This window comes from Microtus ochrogaster, chromosome X (assembly GCF_000317375.1).
Source record: "Microtus ochrogaster isolate Prairie Vole_2 chromosome X, MicOch1.0, whole genome shotgun sequence".
Classification (NCBI taxonomy): Eukaryota; Metazoa; Chordata; class Mammalia; order Rodentia; family Cricetidae; genus Microtus; species Microtus ochrogaster.
The window spans coordinates 11,012,524-11,031,710 of NC_022026.1; the positions used below are offsets into that span (position 1 = coordinate 11,012,524).

The 19,187-nt window shown below is 43.5% G+C and overlaps 1 protein-coding gene across 1 annotated transcript in view; it reads right to left on the reverse strand.

Moving 5' to 3' along the window:
* Positions 1 to 4,731: 4,731 nt before the first annotated feature.
* Positions 4,732 to 19,187, reverse strand: part of Plac1 (placenta specific 1) — a 165,944-nt gene continuing 151,488 nt past the window's right edge. Inside the window, exon 2 of the mRNA XM_005358463.2 lies at positions 4,732 to 5,489. Within this exon, the coding sequence (XP_005358520.1) occupies positions 4,913 to 5,431 (519 nt within the window). The 5' untranslated portion in view covers positions 5,432 to 5,489 and the 3' untranslated portion in view covers positions 4,732 to 4,912. The remainder of the gene's footprint in view (positions 5,490 to 19,187) is intronic.

The window sequence follows — 19,187 nt, forward strand, 5'->3', positions numbered from 1 at the left end:
TTTTTTTTCCTTATTTATTTTTTATTGCTTTATAAATAATACCATTCAAATTTTTCACTTCCTCCCCTCCTCCCACTTATCTCCCGCTCCCCCAGTCACTCTCCCCCCACTCCCCTTCAGTGCAGTTTTTTCTTTTTGAGTAGGGTTTCTCTATATTTTTAGGTTGGCTTCAAACTCACAGAGATCCGCCTGCCTCTGCCTCCCGAGTGCTGGGATCAAAGGCGTGCGCCACCACCGCCCGGCCTAGAGCAGTGGTTCTCATCCTCCCTAATACTTGGACCCTTTAATACAGCTCCTCATGTTGTGGTGACCCCCATCCCATCACCAGGAAATTACTTTCATTGCTATTCCATAAATGTAATGTTGTTGCTCTTCTGAATTTGTAATGTAATATCTGTGTTTTCACAGATGGCAGTTGGGGGTCGCAACCCTCAGGTTGAGAACTACTGATCTAGAGACTCCTTTGATAGGTAGAATATGGCAGAAATTACAGGATGTCCTGAGATTGGAAAGTGAATTCCAACATGGCCCATCTGCCTTCCCATCCTCTTCCCCTCCCTTCTCTCTCCCCACTTCTCGCTTTTTCTTTAACTGACTTGTGAGGAGACCTGAGGCCTCTTGGACAGCTTACGGATAGGCTCTCCTGCCAGCAACCTCTTGAGTGAAACTGAAGGTAGATTCTGCAGCTCTGGGCAAGGGTTAATATGGCTGCACCTATCTCCTACAACTGTCCCCAGAGACCAGGAGCCAGGGCACCTGGCTAAGTCTTACCCAGATTCCTGACTCCCGCCACCAGGAAGACAATAAGAGCTTTTTGGTGTTTGGGGGTAATTCATTATCCAGTGATAAATTCATTAATGCAACAGTTTTGGTAATTGTATAGCTAAAGTGAGTTTAGAAGCTAAAATTTCACGTCATTTGTTGAAAGAGTCATAGAAAAATCACAGAACTGAAACTCTCCTTCTCTCTTTGAGAAGATCCAGCTATAATTAGAGTTTAAACAGGACATTGTAAATCTCTCATAGGGATTAACACTAATTAGAAGCAATAGGCATTTTGTAGAGTTTAGCTGTCGTCTTACAATAAACATTCATTTCGTGATAACATACTTTTAAAATGAGGTGTGTGCGTGCGTGCGTGTGCATGTGTGTGTGAACAGTTTAAGCTAACGTTTGACCAGATTTTCATTATTGGTTGAGGGAAAGAGAAACAGGAGTATTTTAGATACACCTCAGAAATGGGTTATAGGGCCAATGACGTGGTTCAGGGAGTAAAGGCTCTTGCTACCAAAACCGAGGACTTGAGTACAATCCCCAGAACCCACATGATGGAAGAAGAGAGTGACTTTATAACATTGTTCTCTGATCTCCATACACATGCCTTGACACACATGTACACACACACAGACACACAGATACACACACAGATACAGACACAGCATACAGGCACACACACACTAAATAAAAATGTAAGAAAAAAGCTTATAAACTAAAATTACTTTGCCCTTAGCATATATATATATATATATATATATATATATATATATATATATATATATATATAATATGTGTGTGTGCATATATACATGCACTTTACACAATTAAAATATGGTTTGGTCAAAGAATAAATAAACAATATTTTAGAAATACGGTTCACTGGTATGGGACTCTGAGAGCAACATTTCACCGTGCTGGGAGACTGAACCCAGGGCCTTGCACACACTATGTGTGCATTGTACTAGTGAGTTGCATCCTTGGCCCAGCAACAAAACAACTGGACATTACTCTGAGTCCCCCTATATGGGTGAAACATCTCAGATCTAACGTTTAAAGATCTGACAAGCAATTATTCTAAAAAAAAAAATGGTGCAGACACTTTGGGTTTTTCTAGAAATTGAAAAGTATACATGCCCGTTTCCTTAATGGCAACCAAGCATTTCTTGCTATTATTACAAACATGGTGAACACTATGCTATGGAGTTTTAGAAATCATGGTACCTTAAAAATGAACTGAGCACTACTGCAATAAAGAATGAAAACATTCTTTCGGAGTGGTGTATCACTCAGGCTCTAGGGCTTGGCGACATGACTCAATAGTTAGGCTAGCTTTGTGCTCTTCCAGAGCCACATCTCAGTCCTTATTACTGATTAAAGACATTGCTGGATGATATTGTGTTGTCAAGCATGTAAGATATGATTACTGATCAGCAGTTCTTTGTGTGCATGTTTTTCTTTTATTATTTGAGAATTTTATGCATGTGTACAATACGTTTTTAAATAAAAGCTACTCCTCCTGCCTCCTCCCAGTGTCTCCCATACCTCCTCAGAACTTTTCACTTCAAACTCATGTACTATTTTTTTTAACCCATGAGTCCATTTAGGGATGCCAGTAAGTGTGCGGGTAGGGCCATCCACTGGAGCAGGGGGGACGTTGCACATCATAACCCACACAGCAGCTGGGGCTGCGCGTGTCAGACAAGATCAAGACAGCTAAAACTCCAGCAGGAAGCAGGGCGGGCCTCACCAAGCCCCACCCATAGCTGCTGGGAAGGGAGAGGCAGGTTTCTTTGCATGTTTCTTTTTTGGCATTCTCTTTATCTAAAATGGCCTTCTCCTTCATATTAATTCAACAAAACGAACTTTCATGTAAGATCCTCCTCAGTGGTCCCCAATTTCATGAATTGCAGGCTTACTCTATCTTGGTTTTTATCTGTTGCCCTGGTGACTAGAACTGATCTGGCTTTCTTCTCAATCTTTCCACACATCATTCTGTGGTCACTTCTGTCATCTTTTATCTCTCTCTCTCTCTCCCTCCCTCCCAATTTCATCGTTTCTCATCATCATCGGCCCCTTTGCCCTGCCTCCACTATATTGGAACAGACTACTGGCCCTTTCTCCAATGACCGCATCTCTGGTCCTCATATCTTTGTGCAGATCCATCCTCTGGCCTTGAATAGCCTTTGAAGCCTCCAACTCTGCAGGCATCTTTCTGTGCCTCTATCACATGAGATTGTGTTAGTTTTGTCAGCCATTGAGTTCCCAAGACCTAATGCAGTGATTGACATATCAGATAACTGCAGTAAACATTTGTTGCATCCATATCTTGCTTCCAGGGATTGCTACCTGGCATTTTATCAGAAAGGACTAGAGATACTGAGATGAATCTGGTTCTTTAACGACCATAGTTGAATCTTTTCCCTTGATGATTTCCTTTCAAGTACTTACTTGTCTGCTAAAGCATTTCACCTTCATTAATGAGAAAAATTGTGCTAAAACATTGTGTCCTTTTTAGTTCAAGATTTATTTTAATATATTAATTATGTGTAGATGTGTGTGTGTGTGTGCATGAGGGTAGGCATGTGTGTGCCGGTGCCAACAGAGCTAGACAATTTGGATCTCCTGGAACTCAAGTTATAAATGGTCATGAATTGCCTGATATGGGTGATATGGGTGCTGGGAACTGAACTTTCTGGAAAAGCAGCAAGTGGTTTAAACACCAAGCCATCTCTCCTAAACATTAGTTTCCTCTTTAAACAGCAATTTTTATTGACAAATAAGAACTTTATGCTTATTATGTACAGCATGATGTTTTTAAGAGTCTGATTCTTACTAGGTATACGGCCTTGAACTGCTTTCTTAATCATTCATGCCTCAACTTCCTTACCCCGTGTGTGTGAGAGAGATAGTCTCACTATGTAGATCATATTAGTCTGAACTTGTAGCAATCCTCCTGCCTCTGCCAAGTCGAGTTTTCTTATTTTTTAAAAAGGGTGTGTGTGGTAAGAGCTCTTCTTTTTTAAGGTTGTGGGGAGGGTTAAATGAGATGTTTCTACTATCTGGAATATTTTCTCCTCAGATTTTCCCTGCCTTCACATCTAAGACATAGTTCAAAGGGCAGGACCTCAGAGGCCTGGTCCCTCCCCAGTTTCCCATGTCACCATCTTTGAAGTTCTTCATAGCATTTGTCACTATCTGAATTTATCTTTATTTACTTATTTGCTTACTAGCTATGTGACCTCAATTTCAGAGTCCCTTTCTTCTTGCTACTATTTCCTTGGTATCCAGAGCCTGGTCTGCATGTAACTTCACTGCATAATAAATAGTTAAGTTATTCACTTCCTCTTGTTGCTCCAAGCCTTTGAGAAAGCTAACGGACAGCCACACTTTGGGGCTGCTTTCTGACAGTTTATATGTTGGGGATGGGAGGGCTTTTTATCAAAGTACTGTAAAGCTGATGATCCAGCTCAGCCTTGGGAACCTAGCCTGGGACCATTGGAACGTGACTTGTCTGCTTCCCAGAATCACTGGAGACTTGAAGATAGCCAGCTTATCCTTTCTGTACATAAAAAGTGGTAGAGCTGGAGATCAAACGAGGGAGACTTAGCGCTAAGCTCGTTGGTGGTAAACAGAAGACGGGAAGTGGAGATAGAGGGGAAGAGATTCTCCTGGGAAAGGCTTTGGAGAGGAACCTGAGGGGGTGGGAAATCATCCTAGAGAGAAAAACCAAGGCACTGATGGCTGCAAACCATGTAGATTAACTCCTGGCCCACAGATAAAGCGAGATATGTGTTTATGAAGCAAAACCATTCAACTGATACTTTTGTGCCATCAGAATTTTATTATTTTTTTAAAAGATACAAAAATAGTAAAAAAAAAAGGAAGGCATAATCAGCTATATATGAATTGGCCCTTCACAAAATTCTTCTTAAAAAGCCATAATGGCATCTATCTGACTGGCAGTAGAAAATGCTATATACTAATGCTAGGAACAGGTCTTTCAGAAACCTCCAAATCTGGGCACTACACGGGTTTCCTCATGCCATCTGAGTGAACACGCGAGTCCCAGAAGTAGTCAGTGGTGTCAGACGACTACACAAGATGGGCCTCCGAAGACTCTGTCCCTGACGTGGGCCTTAGATGCTCTTCTGCTGGAAGACAGAAGGTGGACAGCTGCAGTTAACTTGCGGGCTCGGCTCTGGCAAGCTGAACACGTGGTAGGACGTCTCATTCTTCGGGGTCGCGGCGTTGTTATTGTTTCCAGCTTTCGTGGAGTAGGGCTTGGTGAGCCAAGGGGACCGTCGAGGGGCAGCACACGACACGGGGATCACATATCTAGACGATGAGGTCTTCGAAGCATAGTGGATCTCCGAGCTGTAGATAACCACATCTGGAGAGACGGCCTTGACGCGGATGCCACATTCCGTCACGCGGTAGGTGAACTCGTAGAAGTGTGGGTGAACTTGGTTGGGAGGACATCCCAGGCCCAAATGCACCTCATAAAAGTGGACGTACACATCATTATTCAGCAAGAAGGGGTGGACTGTGACCATGAACCAATCGGTCGAGCACAGCACATCCACCTGATTCTGCTCCGAGAAGCGGTAGAACACGGAGAAGAAGACCATCGTTGCGAGGAACTTGAAGAGCTTCATTGTTGCCGTTAGCTGGGTAGCAACTCACAGGAGGCAAGAGCGCGTCCGCGAAGGAATTCTAGAACACATGAAAATACAAGAGGCAGGTTACCTTATGTCTTAGGCAAAGTTCCAGGATGCGTTTTTGAAGAACCCAGAGATGAGGGGAACTTCCATGTAAGGCAGAAATGAATTTGTGGTAGCTCACATGGTAAAGATAACTAACATGGTGCCTTGGGAATTTATTTATTTATTCGGTGGCACTTTGGATGAAATCCAGGCCCTCTTGCATGCAAGGCCAGCTTTGAGATACACGGGCCTGGGATGGCAATGGATTCTCTAAGTGGCTTTCTCATGCTGTTCTGGTCTGAAGCACACATCCCTCCCTCTCATGTAGCATGAGAGCCCGCACTGATCAGGATAATGGTCCCATTTTGTGTACATTGGCATAAAACCCAAACAGTTTTCATGTTAAACACAAAATCAAGGCATAGGAAACCGAGTTTAATTCAAACGAGCAACCTAGTCTGCCTTAATGGCTGTGATGTCTTCATATATATTATCCCAACAAGCCCTTCTTTATGACCTTTTTTCTTAGCAAACAAATTGAATTTTAAAATAGAAGTAGAGGCTTGCAGGCAAGCCTGATGACCTGAGTTCAATCTCTAGAACTCAAATGGTGGAAGGACAGACTCCTGATAGGTGTTCTCTGCCCTCTCTGCCCTCCAGACACTTGCTATGGCAAGCACATACCTCCCCAAAGTCGAATATAACAAATTCTTCAAAAATCAAGAAGAAATTGCATTTTATTCCTGACAACCACACATTGAAATTGGATGAATGGCTCAATTAAATACAACCAAAAGAATTCATCTGGTATTCCATCAGTAGCATTGTAACTCAAGATAAGCAAAAAATTCTCTGATATAGTGGGACATTTTGTTAATCAAAGAAATTTTGGGAACAACGAGAGAGGAAGAGGGAGGAAGAATGGAAGGAAAAGAAAGAAAAAAACAGTTGGAGCTACAAAGTGAAACTTTCTCAAAATTGAAAAATAAAACCAAAAGCAAATAAAAACAAAATTCTGAGCCTTTTGTGGTAGCTTACACTGAAATCCTAACAATTCTGAAGTAGAAGCAGGAAGATTGTCACAAGTTCAAGGCCAGCTTATACTACAAAGTAAGACCCCTTCTCAAAAAAAATACATCCAATCATGCTGCTCTTAATTTTACATTTTAAATGCATATTGCATAAAACTACTTAAAAGAAGTGCTATATTTAAAAGGAATCATTTTGTTTATGTTGTATGTGTAGATTGATCAACCAGCTCCTAAAATCTTTGTTTTGGATTCATTTGTGCTTGCTAGCTTTTGTGTTCTTTTTGTCTTTTGCCCTGAAAAGAGTAGTAGACACAGTGGCCGGGAGAAAAGAACAAAGCTAGGCAGCAGAGGGAGGCAACAAGGGGAGAAAGAAGTACACCATCAAATATCATCCATCCAGCTTTCACTTTAAATGTGGAAAACCACATAAATCAAACAGAAAGTGCCTAAAAATTGGAAGGAAATGCATGTGCATAAGTGTAGGGATTAATTTTTGTTCCCTGCTAAGTATTCCCCATATAGATGATTTCATCCTTTGACTAATATTTATTGAGCGTCTACTATACTCATAGCATCAGGCTAAAAAGCCGCCCCCCCCAGGACATTCCCTTTTCCCATCTGTAAGTAGGCAGCTCTTTCTCTGCCTTTGCTCTTGACAGATGTGGAGAATTCTTGAGTGGAAAACGTGGTGTGGAGGCCCACTAGAAGAGTGTACTCTCCTGGATGAAGTGCTTTGTTTCTGATGGGGACCGCTTGCTTGCTTGCACTGTGTTGCCTCTCTTCCTAATGACTCTTCATTCTCTCTGTAGTGTCGGGTGTAGTGTTGGGAGGGGGTAAAAAGAAACCAAAGGTGACTTCTCTGTGCTTTTTCTTTATTCTGAAGTGTCGTTGCTGAGGCTGGCTGATTTTTCCCCATAAAGCAACAATAGAGATAGCAGCAGCAGCAAGAACAAGAACAAGACCACACACACACACACACACACACACACACACACACACACACACCCACACAGAGAGAGAGAGAGAGAGAGAGAGAGAGAGAGAGAGAGAGAGAGAGAGAATTACCCCACTACTGTCACCTTATTATCTGTGCCTAAAGAAACCACCCTGTCCTAAGGATGCTTTAGAAAGGGCTTTCTCTCTCTCACCTCCCTCCCTTTTGTTCTCCTTTTCCCTCTCCCTTGCATCCCTCCCGTTTCCTTACCATGATCTCACAACTTGGGACCATCTGCCTTGAACAAAACCCTTCTCCAATAAGCAGCCTCTGGAATAGGCCAAGGAAACAATTCTTTCATCCCATTTTTGTTCTCAGGCTCCACAGTGAGGCTCCAGCTGAAGGCCGTGCTGGTCCAGGAGTTAAGCTTTCCATTTCCTCTCCCAAGCATCCTTCACGTAGCCCCCCTCTCCCTTTCTCTCATGAATAATCCAAATAAAGTTACCAAATGCATATATTCTCCAAGAAGCAAGACAATTGGTCCCCAGGCAATCATTTCAGACTATCTTCTTGCTCCATGCCCACTTTTCAAGTTCCACTGCTCTCATTGAGTCTGAAAGAGGGGCTTGGGTGACTGCACTGTTTCTGTAATCATTTACTACAAATCTCCAAACTGGGGCAAGATAGAAGCTGCTTCCTCCAGTTTCCTTTGAGCCAGCAGCAACAGATTGCCACGTAACAGGGGCAATAAATGAAGATGCCTATGTGTATGACAACACACCTCCGGACTCAGAAAAGACTTTAATAAAAGTCAGGGCAAACTGGGCTCGAGGTCCCATAGCCCTGGGGGAGAAGTGAAAGGCTAGAGATTAAGAGGAAAGCAGAATGTAAGGAGCTTGCTAAGTCAGAGCCCGGTACTTCAAGGCTTGGCTCCCTTTTGCTGAAGGCACATCATAAAAAACAGAACAGCCTCCTCTCCCCAGCTGCCTGCTCTTTGCAGGGACAGTGAGAAGGATGTGCATATGTACACCCACACGGCAGTCATTTGTGACGGGAATGGCTGTAAGTCACTCGCTGCCCTGTGTGACCTTCCTAACACCTAGCTGAGATGGGCCAGCAGCATAGGATCTAAAGAAGGGATGGGGAAGACTTGGGTTGCAGGGGCCGAAGGCAGCTGAACGGCTAAGAAGGGAAGTGGGAGACTATAGAGTGGGTGCCAGGCTGAAGGTATTTCCAGCTCTAGTTGGAACTGTACACAGCAGCTCAGGAGCTGTGAAATGCGAACAGAATTGCAGCTAAACTCTCCAGAAATCTTCAGCGCTGAGGGGCAGTTAGAGACCGAGGAGGAGGGGAACACAGAGACAGCACGGCTCACCTTGTGACTACTGTCCGCTTCTGGCAGGTGGGCTTAGAAAACAGGTTTTAGAGTATGGATTACAGGAGCCCCATTTGGCCTTGACTGCACATTTTCTCTGCAGTGAGCTAAGATTCATTGGTTTAACCAAACAGGGCTCAACTATGGAACATACCCCCCTGAACCCAGCTATAGAGCAGCCAGGCAAACTCTTCTAACACCTGGATGCAAAATGTTTGTTTTCCTTGCAGTTACCGAGTACAAGGAGCTTTCTGTTTTCTTAAATGTGGCTTATGCATATACATTTCCCAGCAGTCCCTTCAGCAAACATTTCCCTTCGCTTCCCTTCCTCTCCCGAAGGTCTCCCAGATTTGCACGAATCATGGATGAGTCCTTTACATCGAAAATTCATGCGATCAGTGCTAGGGAGATGGCTCAGTGGGTGAATTGCCTGCATGGCAAGCATGAGGACTAGCTCTCCAGGAGGGAGATAAAATAGCTGTATGGCTGCCTGTAATCCTAGGGAAGGTGCTGGGGCAGAAAGCAGAGCCAGTCAATCCACGGGGCAGGCTGAATAGCCAGGCTAGACTATAAACGGCAACCTTTAGGTGCGGCGAGAGACTACAAATGTGTGTCACCGTGTCAAGCTTCCTACAGGGAATGGCTAAAAAGGCTACTTATGGAGCTTGGCACTGCCATGTTTAAAGTGGCGAAAGGCAATTCGAATAACAGAATGGATCCAGCCGTCCCTCGCTATCTATGGAGGGCTGGCTCCAGAAGCTCGGGGTAATACCCAAATCTGCAGATGCTCAGCTTTCTTATATAAGCAACATACAACCTAGCCCCATCCTCCAGAACACTTTAGCTCATGTCTAGCTTACTTAGAATACCTGGTACAATGTAAGTGCTATGGAAATAGTTGTTAGGTTATACTCTTCAGCGAATAATGGCAAAAAGTCTACATATATGCAGTACAGCGCCAATTATTTTTCTCTAATATTATCAAGCTGCAAATGTGTCCATGGAATGAAAAGGGCATCTTTATATTGTTGAAATAATTTATGGGGAACAATGTGATATTATAATATAGTTGGCTCAAATTATTTATTATATCCATCACTTTCTAGTCTTCAGAAACAGTGGTTCTCAACCTGTGTGTCGAGACCCCTTTGGGGATCTAATGGCCCTTTCATGGGGGGTCACCTAAGACCATCTACATAACAGATATTTACAGTAGAATTCATAACAGTAGCAAATTACAGTTCTGAAGTAGCAATAAAAATAACTGTATGGTTGGGGGTCAGCACAACATGAGGAACTGTATTAAAGGGTCGCAGCATTGGGAAGGTTGAGAACCACTGTTCTGAAAGTTAAAAATAGAACCTGGGGTGAGCAGGAAAGGTGAGGCAGTGGTTAAAGGCAACAGAGCTTCATTGAGACGGGAATAATCTGTTTGTTGGTTGGTTTTACAAGCATAGGGTATGTGTGTGACTTTCTGTGTGCATGTGGAGCCCATAGGTAGACTTCAGCTGTATTTAGCTCTACTGTGTTCTGCCTTATTTAAAAAATGCTAAGAGAAAATCTTAATTTTTTCTTACCATCAATCTATGTCTTTGGATATTGGTCAAAACATAGGGCCTTTGAAATTTCAGGCTGCTTTTTTTTTTTTGATAGGGCTCCACTATGTAGGCCTGTCTGTCCTGAAACTTACTCTGTAGATCAGGCTGGCTTTGAACTCACAAGAGATCCGCCTGCCTTTGCCTCCCAAGTGCTGGGAGTAAAGGTGTGCGTTACCATGTTTGTTTAGAAATCTTTTGAAAAGACACAAAAGCTCAAGTGCAAATCAGTATTTGTGGTGTTACTGGGCAAAGTGAAGAGTCTACCGAAACCTCCTGGAAGGCAGGTGGGAATTATGTCTGCCCATCTCCTCTGATGTCTTTAGAGACACATAGGAATTCTGCATGGAGAACGGGGAGGGGAATTAGCTAAACATTTCCACATCTGTTTTTGGAACAGTTTGGAGAAAGGACTTGCTCCATAAGCTCCTGGAAGCTTTCTGGTTCGACAGTTAATTTATTTTTAAAATTCAGTATACTCGTGACAGCACAGCGATCATTTGTATATTGTTTTCGCAGGCTCTTGTTGTCAAAACAAAGGGAAACAGAGGAAAAGGAAACTCCAAAAGAACATGCAATTAGCTCAGGGAGATAGAACTGTCAGAGCTCTGATTTGCAATGAAATTTGTTCATTCTGTAGCTTATTTGAAGAGAAAGGAATCAGAGTCAGAATAAAGAGTTTTCTACAGAACAAGAAGAGGGGGAAGGCAAGGAAGAGGGATGGGGGTCAGAGTGAAAAAGACAGACAGACAGACAGACAGACAGAGAAAAGCATCTGCGAGCTCTGAAAGTAGTTTAGCAGTTCAGGTAGTGGCAGTGTATCTTTGCCCTGCACACCGTCTCAAGGGTGGAGAAAAATCAGTGTTTTCTCACGGTCCCATTTTAAAGAATTAGTTGGGCTAACCATTCTCAAAAAGAGTGAGGCTTGTGAGTAAGACTAATGATGCTAAAGCTATACCGAAATGAGCTAGAAAATGAAATAACCGCTTGTATGGAACTTGCATTTGCGCTAAAGACCCTGGGACGGGTTCTATTTTGGAGCCTCGTGACACAGTGTTAAGGTAACTGCGTGTTCGTCAGCGCTTTCTGTGGAAGAATTATGAACTGCTAATGCTTAACCAAGTTCATTTTCTTCATGGAGGAAAACACCTTGACTGGATTCTTTAAAAAGGCGCCATTCAAATTAAACTAAAAAGCAGCCATTAAATATATACACATATATAGTTTTATTCTAAAAGGGACTGCTGGGGAAAATAGAGCTATGGAAAAGATAAAAGAGGAAAATACTCCTAACTAGCCATTGTTAAATTTTTGTTTTATATACTTCTTCTAATTTGGGGTCAGGAGGTCCATGTATACATACATGATTCAAAGTCATTTGTGGAAAAAAAATGTCAAGGCTTTTTGAAAGCTGTTTTTAATTTTTGGCGTTGAATTTGAAAGCAATCAAAGCATGATTTTTGTTTGGCCATCTGGTTTTGTTCTTATAATCTGTTAAGCTATCAAGCATAGTTTAAATGTCATGGTTCATCTCATACACAAATAAAGGTTGTGAAAGAAATAAGAGCTCGGGCTCCTCGTAAGAGAGAATTTTTCATTGGCCTGGGAATTTAGTTACTTAAAGGTAAGTAGTCCAACATGAAATCAAGTCACAGTAAGGCTACAAAACAACGGGAAGCATGCCTTAGCCACACACACACACACACACACACACACACACACACACACACAAATTTAACAATAAATACAGAATGCCATACATAAGGAAAAACTGAAAATCTCAGGTCCTGGGAACCCCTTTCCTTCTGAGTGGAGAAGCTGAGTTGGTTTAATTTTAAAGTTGAACAAAGGGATGTATTTCATAATTTCCATAAAAATGTAAGGAAAATCCCAAATGCATGCCTCTAATTCAGTTTATGCTTTAATTTAATCATTTATTTGAGATTAATCTCCCCCCTATAAAACCCAACACCATTTGCCACAAAGCCCAAGAGTCCCTTCTCATTTTAAAAAGACAAGGTAGGTTTGTGTCCATGCAAGGCTCAGCAACCCCACAGCAGCCCCGACCACACAGTTAACCCTTTAGTAGGCTTTACAAGGCTACTCAAAATAAAGACCCATTTGCTCGAGATGATTTCAGGGCGTTACCCTGGGGAGGGCAGAGAGTTGGATGAGATGCTCCACCCAGGGCTTTACCACCCCCTTGATACACTTGTGTCAATAAGCGAGGGCTCTCGCCGGCTTCCAACCCCCAGTCAGGCACATTCCTCGCTCCCTTTCAAAACTGGGAGCTCTGGGCAAGGAGTCTTTAAAGCGGGGTGCATGTATACGGCCTCTTAAGAGTGGCCTATGTCCAAGTCAAACCACGGCTGATTTTATGGGCTGTCTGGTTGATTTTTAACGGGCCTAACTGGCAAGCATCTTTCCCTAACTCAAAGCTACCATGGTCTCTGCTCTACCCAGAGTGAAGCCACGTGGTACAAGGGTATGTATCCTGACTGGGGCCACTTGCCATCTCTTGGCTCCTGAGAGGTAGAAAGGGTTCAGAAGAAAGGTTCTTTTGATAGTGAGGCTGTCAGTCAATTTTAGGGAGCCTACAATTTGGGAGGTGTGTGTGCTTATTACAGAGAGTAAAGAAGCTTTGGGCCATGGCTGGGACTTTGTGAGAAAAGAAAATCATTTCTGTATATATGTGCACACATACATAGACCCCTAAAATAGAAAGAAAGTCTCAAATCTCTTTCCTGTGTGAGTCTGATCCCTACCACCTCTTTTCATTCCTTAATCCCTGGTCCGTAAACATTTTTAATTTAAATTTTATTTTACGTGTTTGGGTGTTTTATCTGTACGTATGTCTGTGTATCACATGCATGCCCGATGCCCACAGAGGCCATAAAACATGTTGGATCCTGTGGAACCAGAGTCACAGCTTTAAGCCACCATGGGAGTGCTGGGAACGGAACCACAGTCTGATCCCCTGAACCCATGTAAAAAGCCAGGCAGAGTGGTGAGTGCTGGGAATCCCAGCTCTGGAAGGACAGGGGTGAGGTGGAGATGGACATCTCTCTGGGGCTCACTGACCAGGCAGCTTAAATGGCTCTGTGAGCTCCAGGTTCAGTGAGAGACTGTCTTAAAAAGTCCGAGAGCAATCAAGGAAAATACCAACACTGGCCTCTGCCCTGCGCACACTTAAATGCATGTGCACACATATGTACATATCCACACATATACATTAACATATGTGTGTGCACACACACATGTGCACACGCACCCCCCAAATAAAAGGATACTAGAAATCATCTCACGCTCCTCTGCCTCCTTGTCTAAACCTTAAGGATGTGAATCTAGTTATTGGCCAGCCCCTTCCTTCCTCACACCTCTTCCCAGATTTCATTTCAAGGCCTGCAATAGTGAGAAGAGCCTCTGTAGACTGAGAGCACAGGGCCCTGGCCAGGTTCCTGGCCTGCTCATTGTCTGGCCGATGACAAGGACTTTCTGTCTTCCTAGCCTGATGGTCCCAGTGTTCACGATCGCGAATGGAGGCAACAACTCCTTTCCCCGACTCTGTGATGAATCGACCTCTAAAGAGGACAAAAAAAAAATCTTCCTTGGTTTGGCTTTTACACGGAAGGAAAGAAGAAATTCTCAAGCCCAACCCAGACTGTCTTGGCAGTTGAGAGACAGAGTCTAATGAGAAGCAGAAGCTTTAGGTCCATGGAGTGCTGAAGATGATGGGTGCCTGGAAGGGTTGTGCTGCACCCACTGGGATTACTCAGGCAGATGGGTAGGGCTCTGAAAACCAAAAAATAAAAAGAAAGAAAAAAAAAGCAAAACAAAAAAGCAAAAAGAATAAATTCTCTAAGCTAAAGAAGGAACGGCAGCACAGCCACAGGCTTCACAGTGCTCCTTCTGAAGGCAAATGGACAGGTTCACCCCAGATCCAAGCATAGAGGGAGGAACCAGAATACTCCACAAGTCCTGGGCCGTCTCCTCCAGGCTAAGGTCACCTGTGGTCCATCTCAGTTTTGTTTAAGTATCCCCCTTTCTAAACACTGTCAAAAGTGCTCACAGTTGATTCTGTCTCCACATACATACAGTATTTCATTGGCAAATAGCACTATCCATCACTCTCACCAGTACTTTTTATGTAGCAGTGATTTAAATTTAGCCATTCTGATCCCAGCAACGTAACAGAGACCTGATCTGGTACCTCCTTCCTGAAATCACTACTTAGTTAAAACATACACTCATGCAAGTACATATGCATATGCAATAGGTTGAATCGGTGTTCATTATATATGCTATAGAATATACACTGAAAAGAAATACATAGTATATTTACTAAAAATAAATACAAGATGGCTAATACCTTGAATCACAGCACTTTGGAGGGAGAGTCAGGCTGATCCTGTATATTTGAGGATAGCCTGAGTGAGCTAAATAATAAGTTTCAGGTCAGCCAGAACTATAGAGTAAGACACTGTCTCAATAAAATAAAATGAAATAAAATAAATATGTAAAATGATCCTCTATTGTACTATTGTATCTGATAATACATTTACACATATGATACACAATATTATTTTATGACTATCAAAAGGGGTAATTCTCTGCTCCTTGATAATCTTCTCCTCACCAAAAACAAAAACAGCTTTTATTTGCAGTTTTTTTTAAGGTGAGTCTTTCCATCCACATCACTCATCTACAAATGTATGTGGGCTCAATCATATCCCTCTCCAAAAGATATGTCGAAATCTTAACTGAGTGTCTCAGAATGAGACCTTATTTGGAAATATGGTTTCTACAGAGGCAAAAAAGTTAAAATGAGATCATTATGGTAGGCTCTAATCCAATATGTCTGATGATGTTCTTATTAAAAGGAGAAATCTGAGCACAGAGACAGACATGGGCAGAGAAAAGATAACATGAAGACACACCGGGAGAAGATGACCACATGCCTGAATGAACGATGCATCTCCAATCCAGGGATTACTGGCAAATACCAGAACTACACAGTTAAGCTCCCCGCCCTGCACCACCTAGAGCTGAAGACAGTGTGACCCTCCTTGCACCTCGATCTTAGCCTTCTAACCTCCACAAATGGGAGACAATAAAGTTCTGCGTCTCAAGCCATCCAGTTTGCAGTATTATGCACATCAGTCCCAGCAAACTAGTCAATGTAGTTTTTTTCAGAAATTGAACATACATGTCCCTTTCCTGAGAAAATAGCCTTTAACTATACACATCAGATTTTGTAACTTCCACAAACTGTAAGTTCCGTTTTGGATGAGAAAGCTCACAAGACAACAGGAAACGAAGCCACGCAGAGAGAAATCTGTCATAAGGGCTGCTGGTGCAGGCTTTGGGTATCAGGAGGAGATATAGAAAGCTGCTCTAAAAACAGGTGGGGAAAGCTGGTGAGGGACTGCGTGCCTTTTGCTTTCTCTGTAGGTATCCAAGTAAACACTAATTGACAACTTCTCGCAGAATCTACTCCCCCCTCTGTGTGTGTGTGTGTGTTTGCACGTATGTGCAGCCTCCGTCTCCCAAGTAGCTGAATTTACAGACTTGTGCAGGCACACGTGGAGAAACCCACCTTGTACTTAGGTTTCTATTGAGAAGGAGAAGTCTTATCTATATTTAACTTCCAACCTTTCTCTCTCTCCATTAGTTGGGTTGGAGCCACCAAGCCTGGGAGAACAGGGACTTGAGATGGGCTTTCTAAACTGTACAGTCTTTGAGAGCCTCGTGCTAAGACTTAGTCTTTACAAAGTTCTTATGCTGGATTGAAATGTTAGGGCTCACTCCTCTGCTCCCTAGAAATAGAAGACCACTCAGGCCCTGCTATAGCAATACGACAAGTGTTCAAAGACAAATTTCTGTTTAGCTTAGAATGGAGTAATGGTAATGACCTTTAAAAATACCTTTATGCTTATTTACAAGGCTTTAAGCAATTGCAGAACCCAGAGAGTTCATAAAAAGCTTGTTTGATCATATATAGGTTACATATGGCAACAACTCTGAAGAACATCACATTTTTGCTTAATTTGGATACTTTTTATTTGACTAGAACTCTCCCTCTGCTAACACAGCATATTGTGTCTTCTTATCCCTTTTAATGCCTGCAGCTGTCTTGTAAGGTCCCCAAAGACAGGCATCACATGTTAATGCCATGAAAACAGGGGCCCAGGAGGGCAGAGAGTCCTGGCCAACATCATGGTTGCAAAAATGAATTTGGTCCTCAGGCCTTTCCACCAGCCTGTTGATGTCTCTCCCCCTTCACAGTGAATCTGCTGTCATGGGACATCACGATGAATTGATCACTGCGATACAGAGGGAGTCATGAAGAGGTCTGGCCTGTGGCCTACTGCTCTAAGATCCACGGGGAAATCCGCCTGATTGTGTGTGCTGGCTGAGCTGTTTGGGAGAGTGAGCAGAGTTGGCATTCAAGCCGAACAAAGCAAGTTCCAGAGGGCCTCGGCAAGCAACTTCCTAGCACAGTGAAAGGCCGAGAGATGGCACAGGCATTGAGACACAAAAGCCAGCCTTTCCAGCTAGACTGAGTTTCGAAGAAACCACAAGGAAGCGTATTGTCAAGCATTCTCATGCGCTCTCCACCACGGGCCAGCCAGGGCAGGCCCAGGTGAGTCTAGGCCGTACTGTCTCGGAAAGCTGAACCTCATTTCCTCGAAAACAGGTACTTGAGAAGGGATGGTATGGTTACAGAAACTCTGCACAGCCAAGGAGGGCATCATCCATGAGAGGATGTTCCCTCCCAGAAGAACAAATGATGTTCAAACTCCAAGAGCACTGCGCAGTTATTTCTGAGGCCTCTTTCTTCCCACCACACTCAGCAGTTCCCCAGGCCAAGGCACCAGCTCTTTAATCTATGCTGCCACATGTGCCTTGGATTTAAGGAGATGGGGGAGGGTGCTGTTTCATTTTCAACACGCTTACCTTCCACCATGTTACAGCATCCACAGCAGAGCAAGAGCTGATGGGACTTTGTGGTAAACAAGCCCGTGGGGTATTCTGAAACTTGACTATTTTGTCGTGTATATAGAGGACTTTTCCACTTGCTTACGCATAGTTTAGAAAGTTTTCAAAGTTTTCTGTTTTTATTGCTAAGGGATGTACAGAGACAGAAACTGGCTTCAACATTATACAAGACCACTCCTCAGGGACAGAAAGCTTCCACTGCAGAAGGGAGGAAATGGAACACTTATCGAGGCAGGGAGCGAGGGTTCCTAGTGTGCAGTCCTATAGGTGTTCCATGGCAACCCTGTGTGATAGGTACTAGTATTACTACTATAGGCTCATGTTAGAGAAGACCCTGAGGACCCTCGCTAAGGATACAAAGCCAAGAAGTGGCAAGGACAAGATGAGAAGAATGTGCAAGCCCCCAGATCCTCCATAGTTGTCTTTCTAGTGTATGCCAACGTAGGCAGAATGTTCAAAAACAAACAAGCAAACAAAAAACCAACTCCCTCCCCTACAAAATAAACTAGGAAAGAGGAGGGTCACACCTTTAATCCCGGCAGGTGGATCTTCACAATTTCAAGGCCAGCCGGGTCTACAGAGTGAGCTCTAGGCCAGTCAAGGTTACACAGTGAGACCACATCTCAAAACAAATGAATAAAGAGGAGAGAAAGAGAGTTACAGGTTGTTTGTGGGTATCAGGGCCCAAGGTGATGGGGAAGCTAATGACTTTTTAAGCAGGGGAAAAGAAAAGCAAAGACAATAAAGGAGAGGCAGACATTCAAAGGTACTTAGGGCAGACAACTATAGGTCACTTTATATTTTATCATTCCTCTTATTTGAGAAATTGAGAGAAAAAAGCCACTCCCTATTTCAACAGGACATATTTGTTCCATGATCTGCATGTATACTTAGAACATAATGAACTTGGGGACTTGTGGGATATTCAGGCCTTCCCAACCCCCCTCCCCCATATATATATATATATACATGAACAGGCATGTGGCAGCCAAAGACCAACACTGGCTATCTTCCTCGGTTGACAATCACCTTACATTTTGAGATAGGGCCTCTAACTGAACCAGAACTTCCTCAGTTTGGCTCGAGGGGCTGCCTAGCAAACTCCAGGGCCCTGTCTGCCTATATCACCTGAACACTGGGGTCACAGGCACGCTACTAAGCCAGCTTTCTACATGGATCCTGCGGACCTGAATTCGGGTCCTCAAGCTTGGACACCAATGACCTCACCAACTGAAGAATCTCCCAAGCCCCCCCCCTCCAAGCCTGCTTTGGTAAAGGAAACACATGTGGCTTCTACAGAAAGCCACTAGATATGGCAACCCTGAATCTGCCTTTCCACTCACCTAACCACTCTTCCGGATGTGGAAAGGCTTGGCCACACATCCTCAATGCCTTGGATTTCTCATGGAAGTAGGTCACATAGTCCCTATTCCACCCCGGGGCAGGGACCGTGTCTCTTTCTGATTTCATCATGTCTTTATAAAGAATTCCCGACTTCACTTACCAAGCCTAGGTGCCTGTATCACTGCAGACAGTGCTGGGAGGGAAGGGAAGGGAGAAGCATCAACAGCCAAAGGGTTGTCAGTGGGCGACTTGTCATTGGTGCTGGCTTCTACAGCTCTGTGCTCTTAAATCACTGAGATTGTCACAAACATTATAATGTACCCCCCCCCTCTCTCTCTCTCTCTCTCTCTCTCTCACGCACACACACACACACACACACACAGAGAGAGAGAGAGAGAGAGAGAGAGAGAGAGAGAGAGAGAGAGAGAGA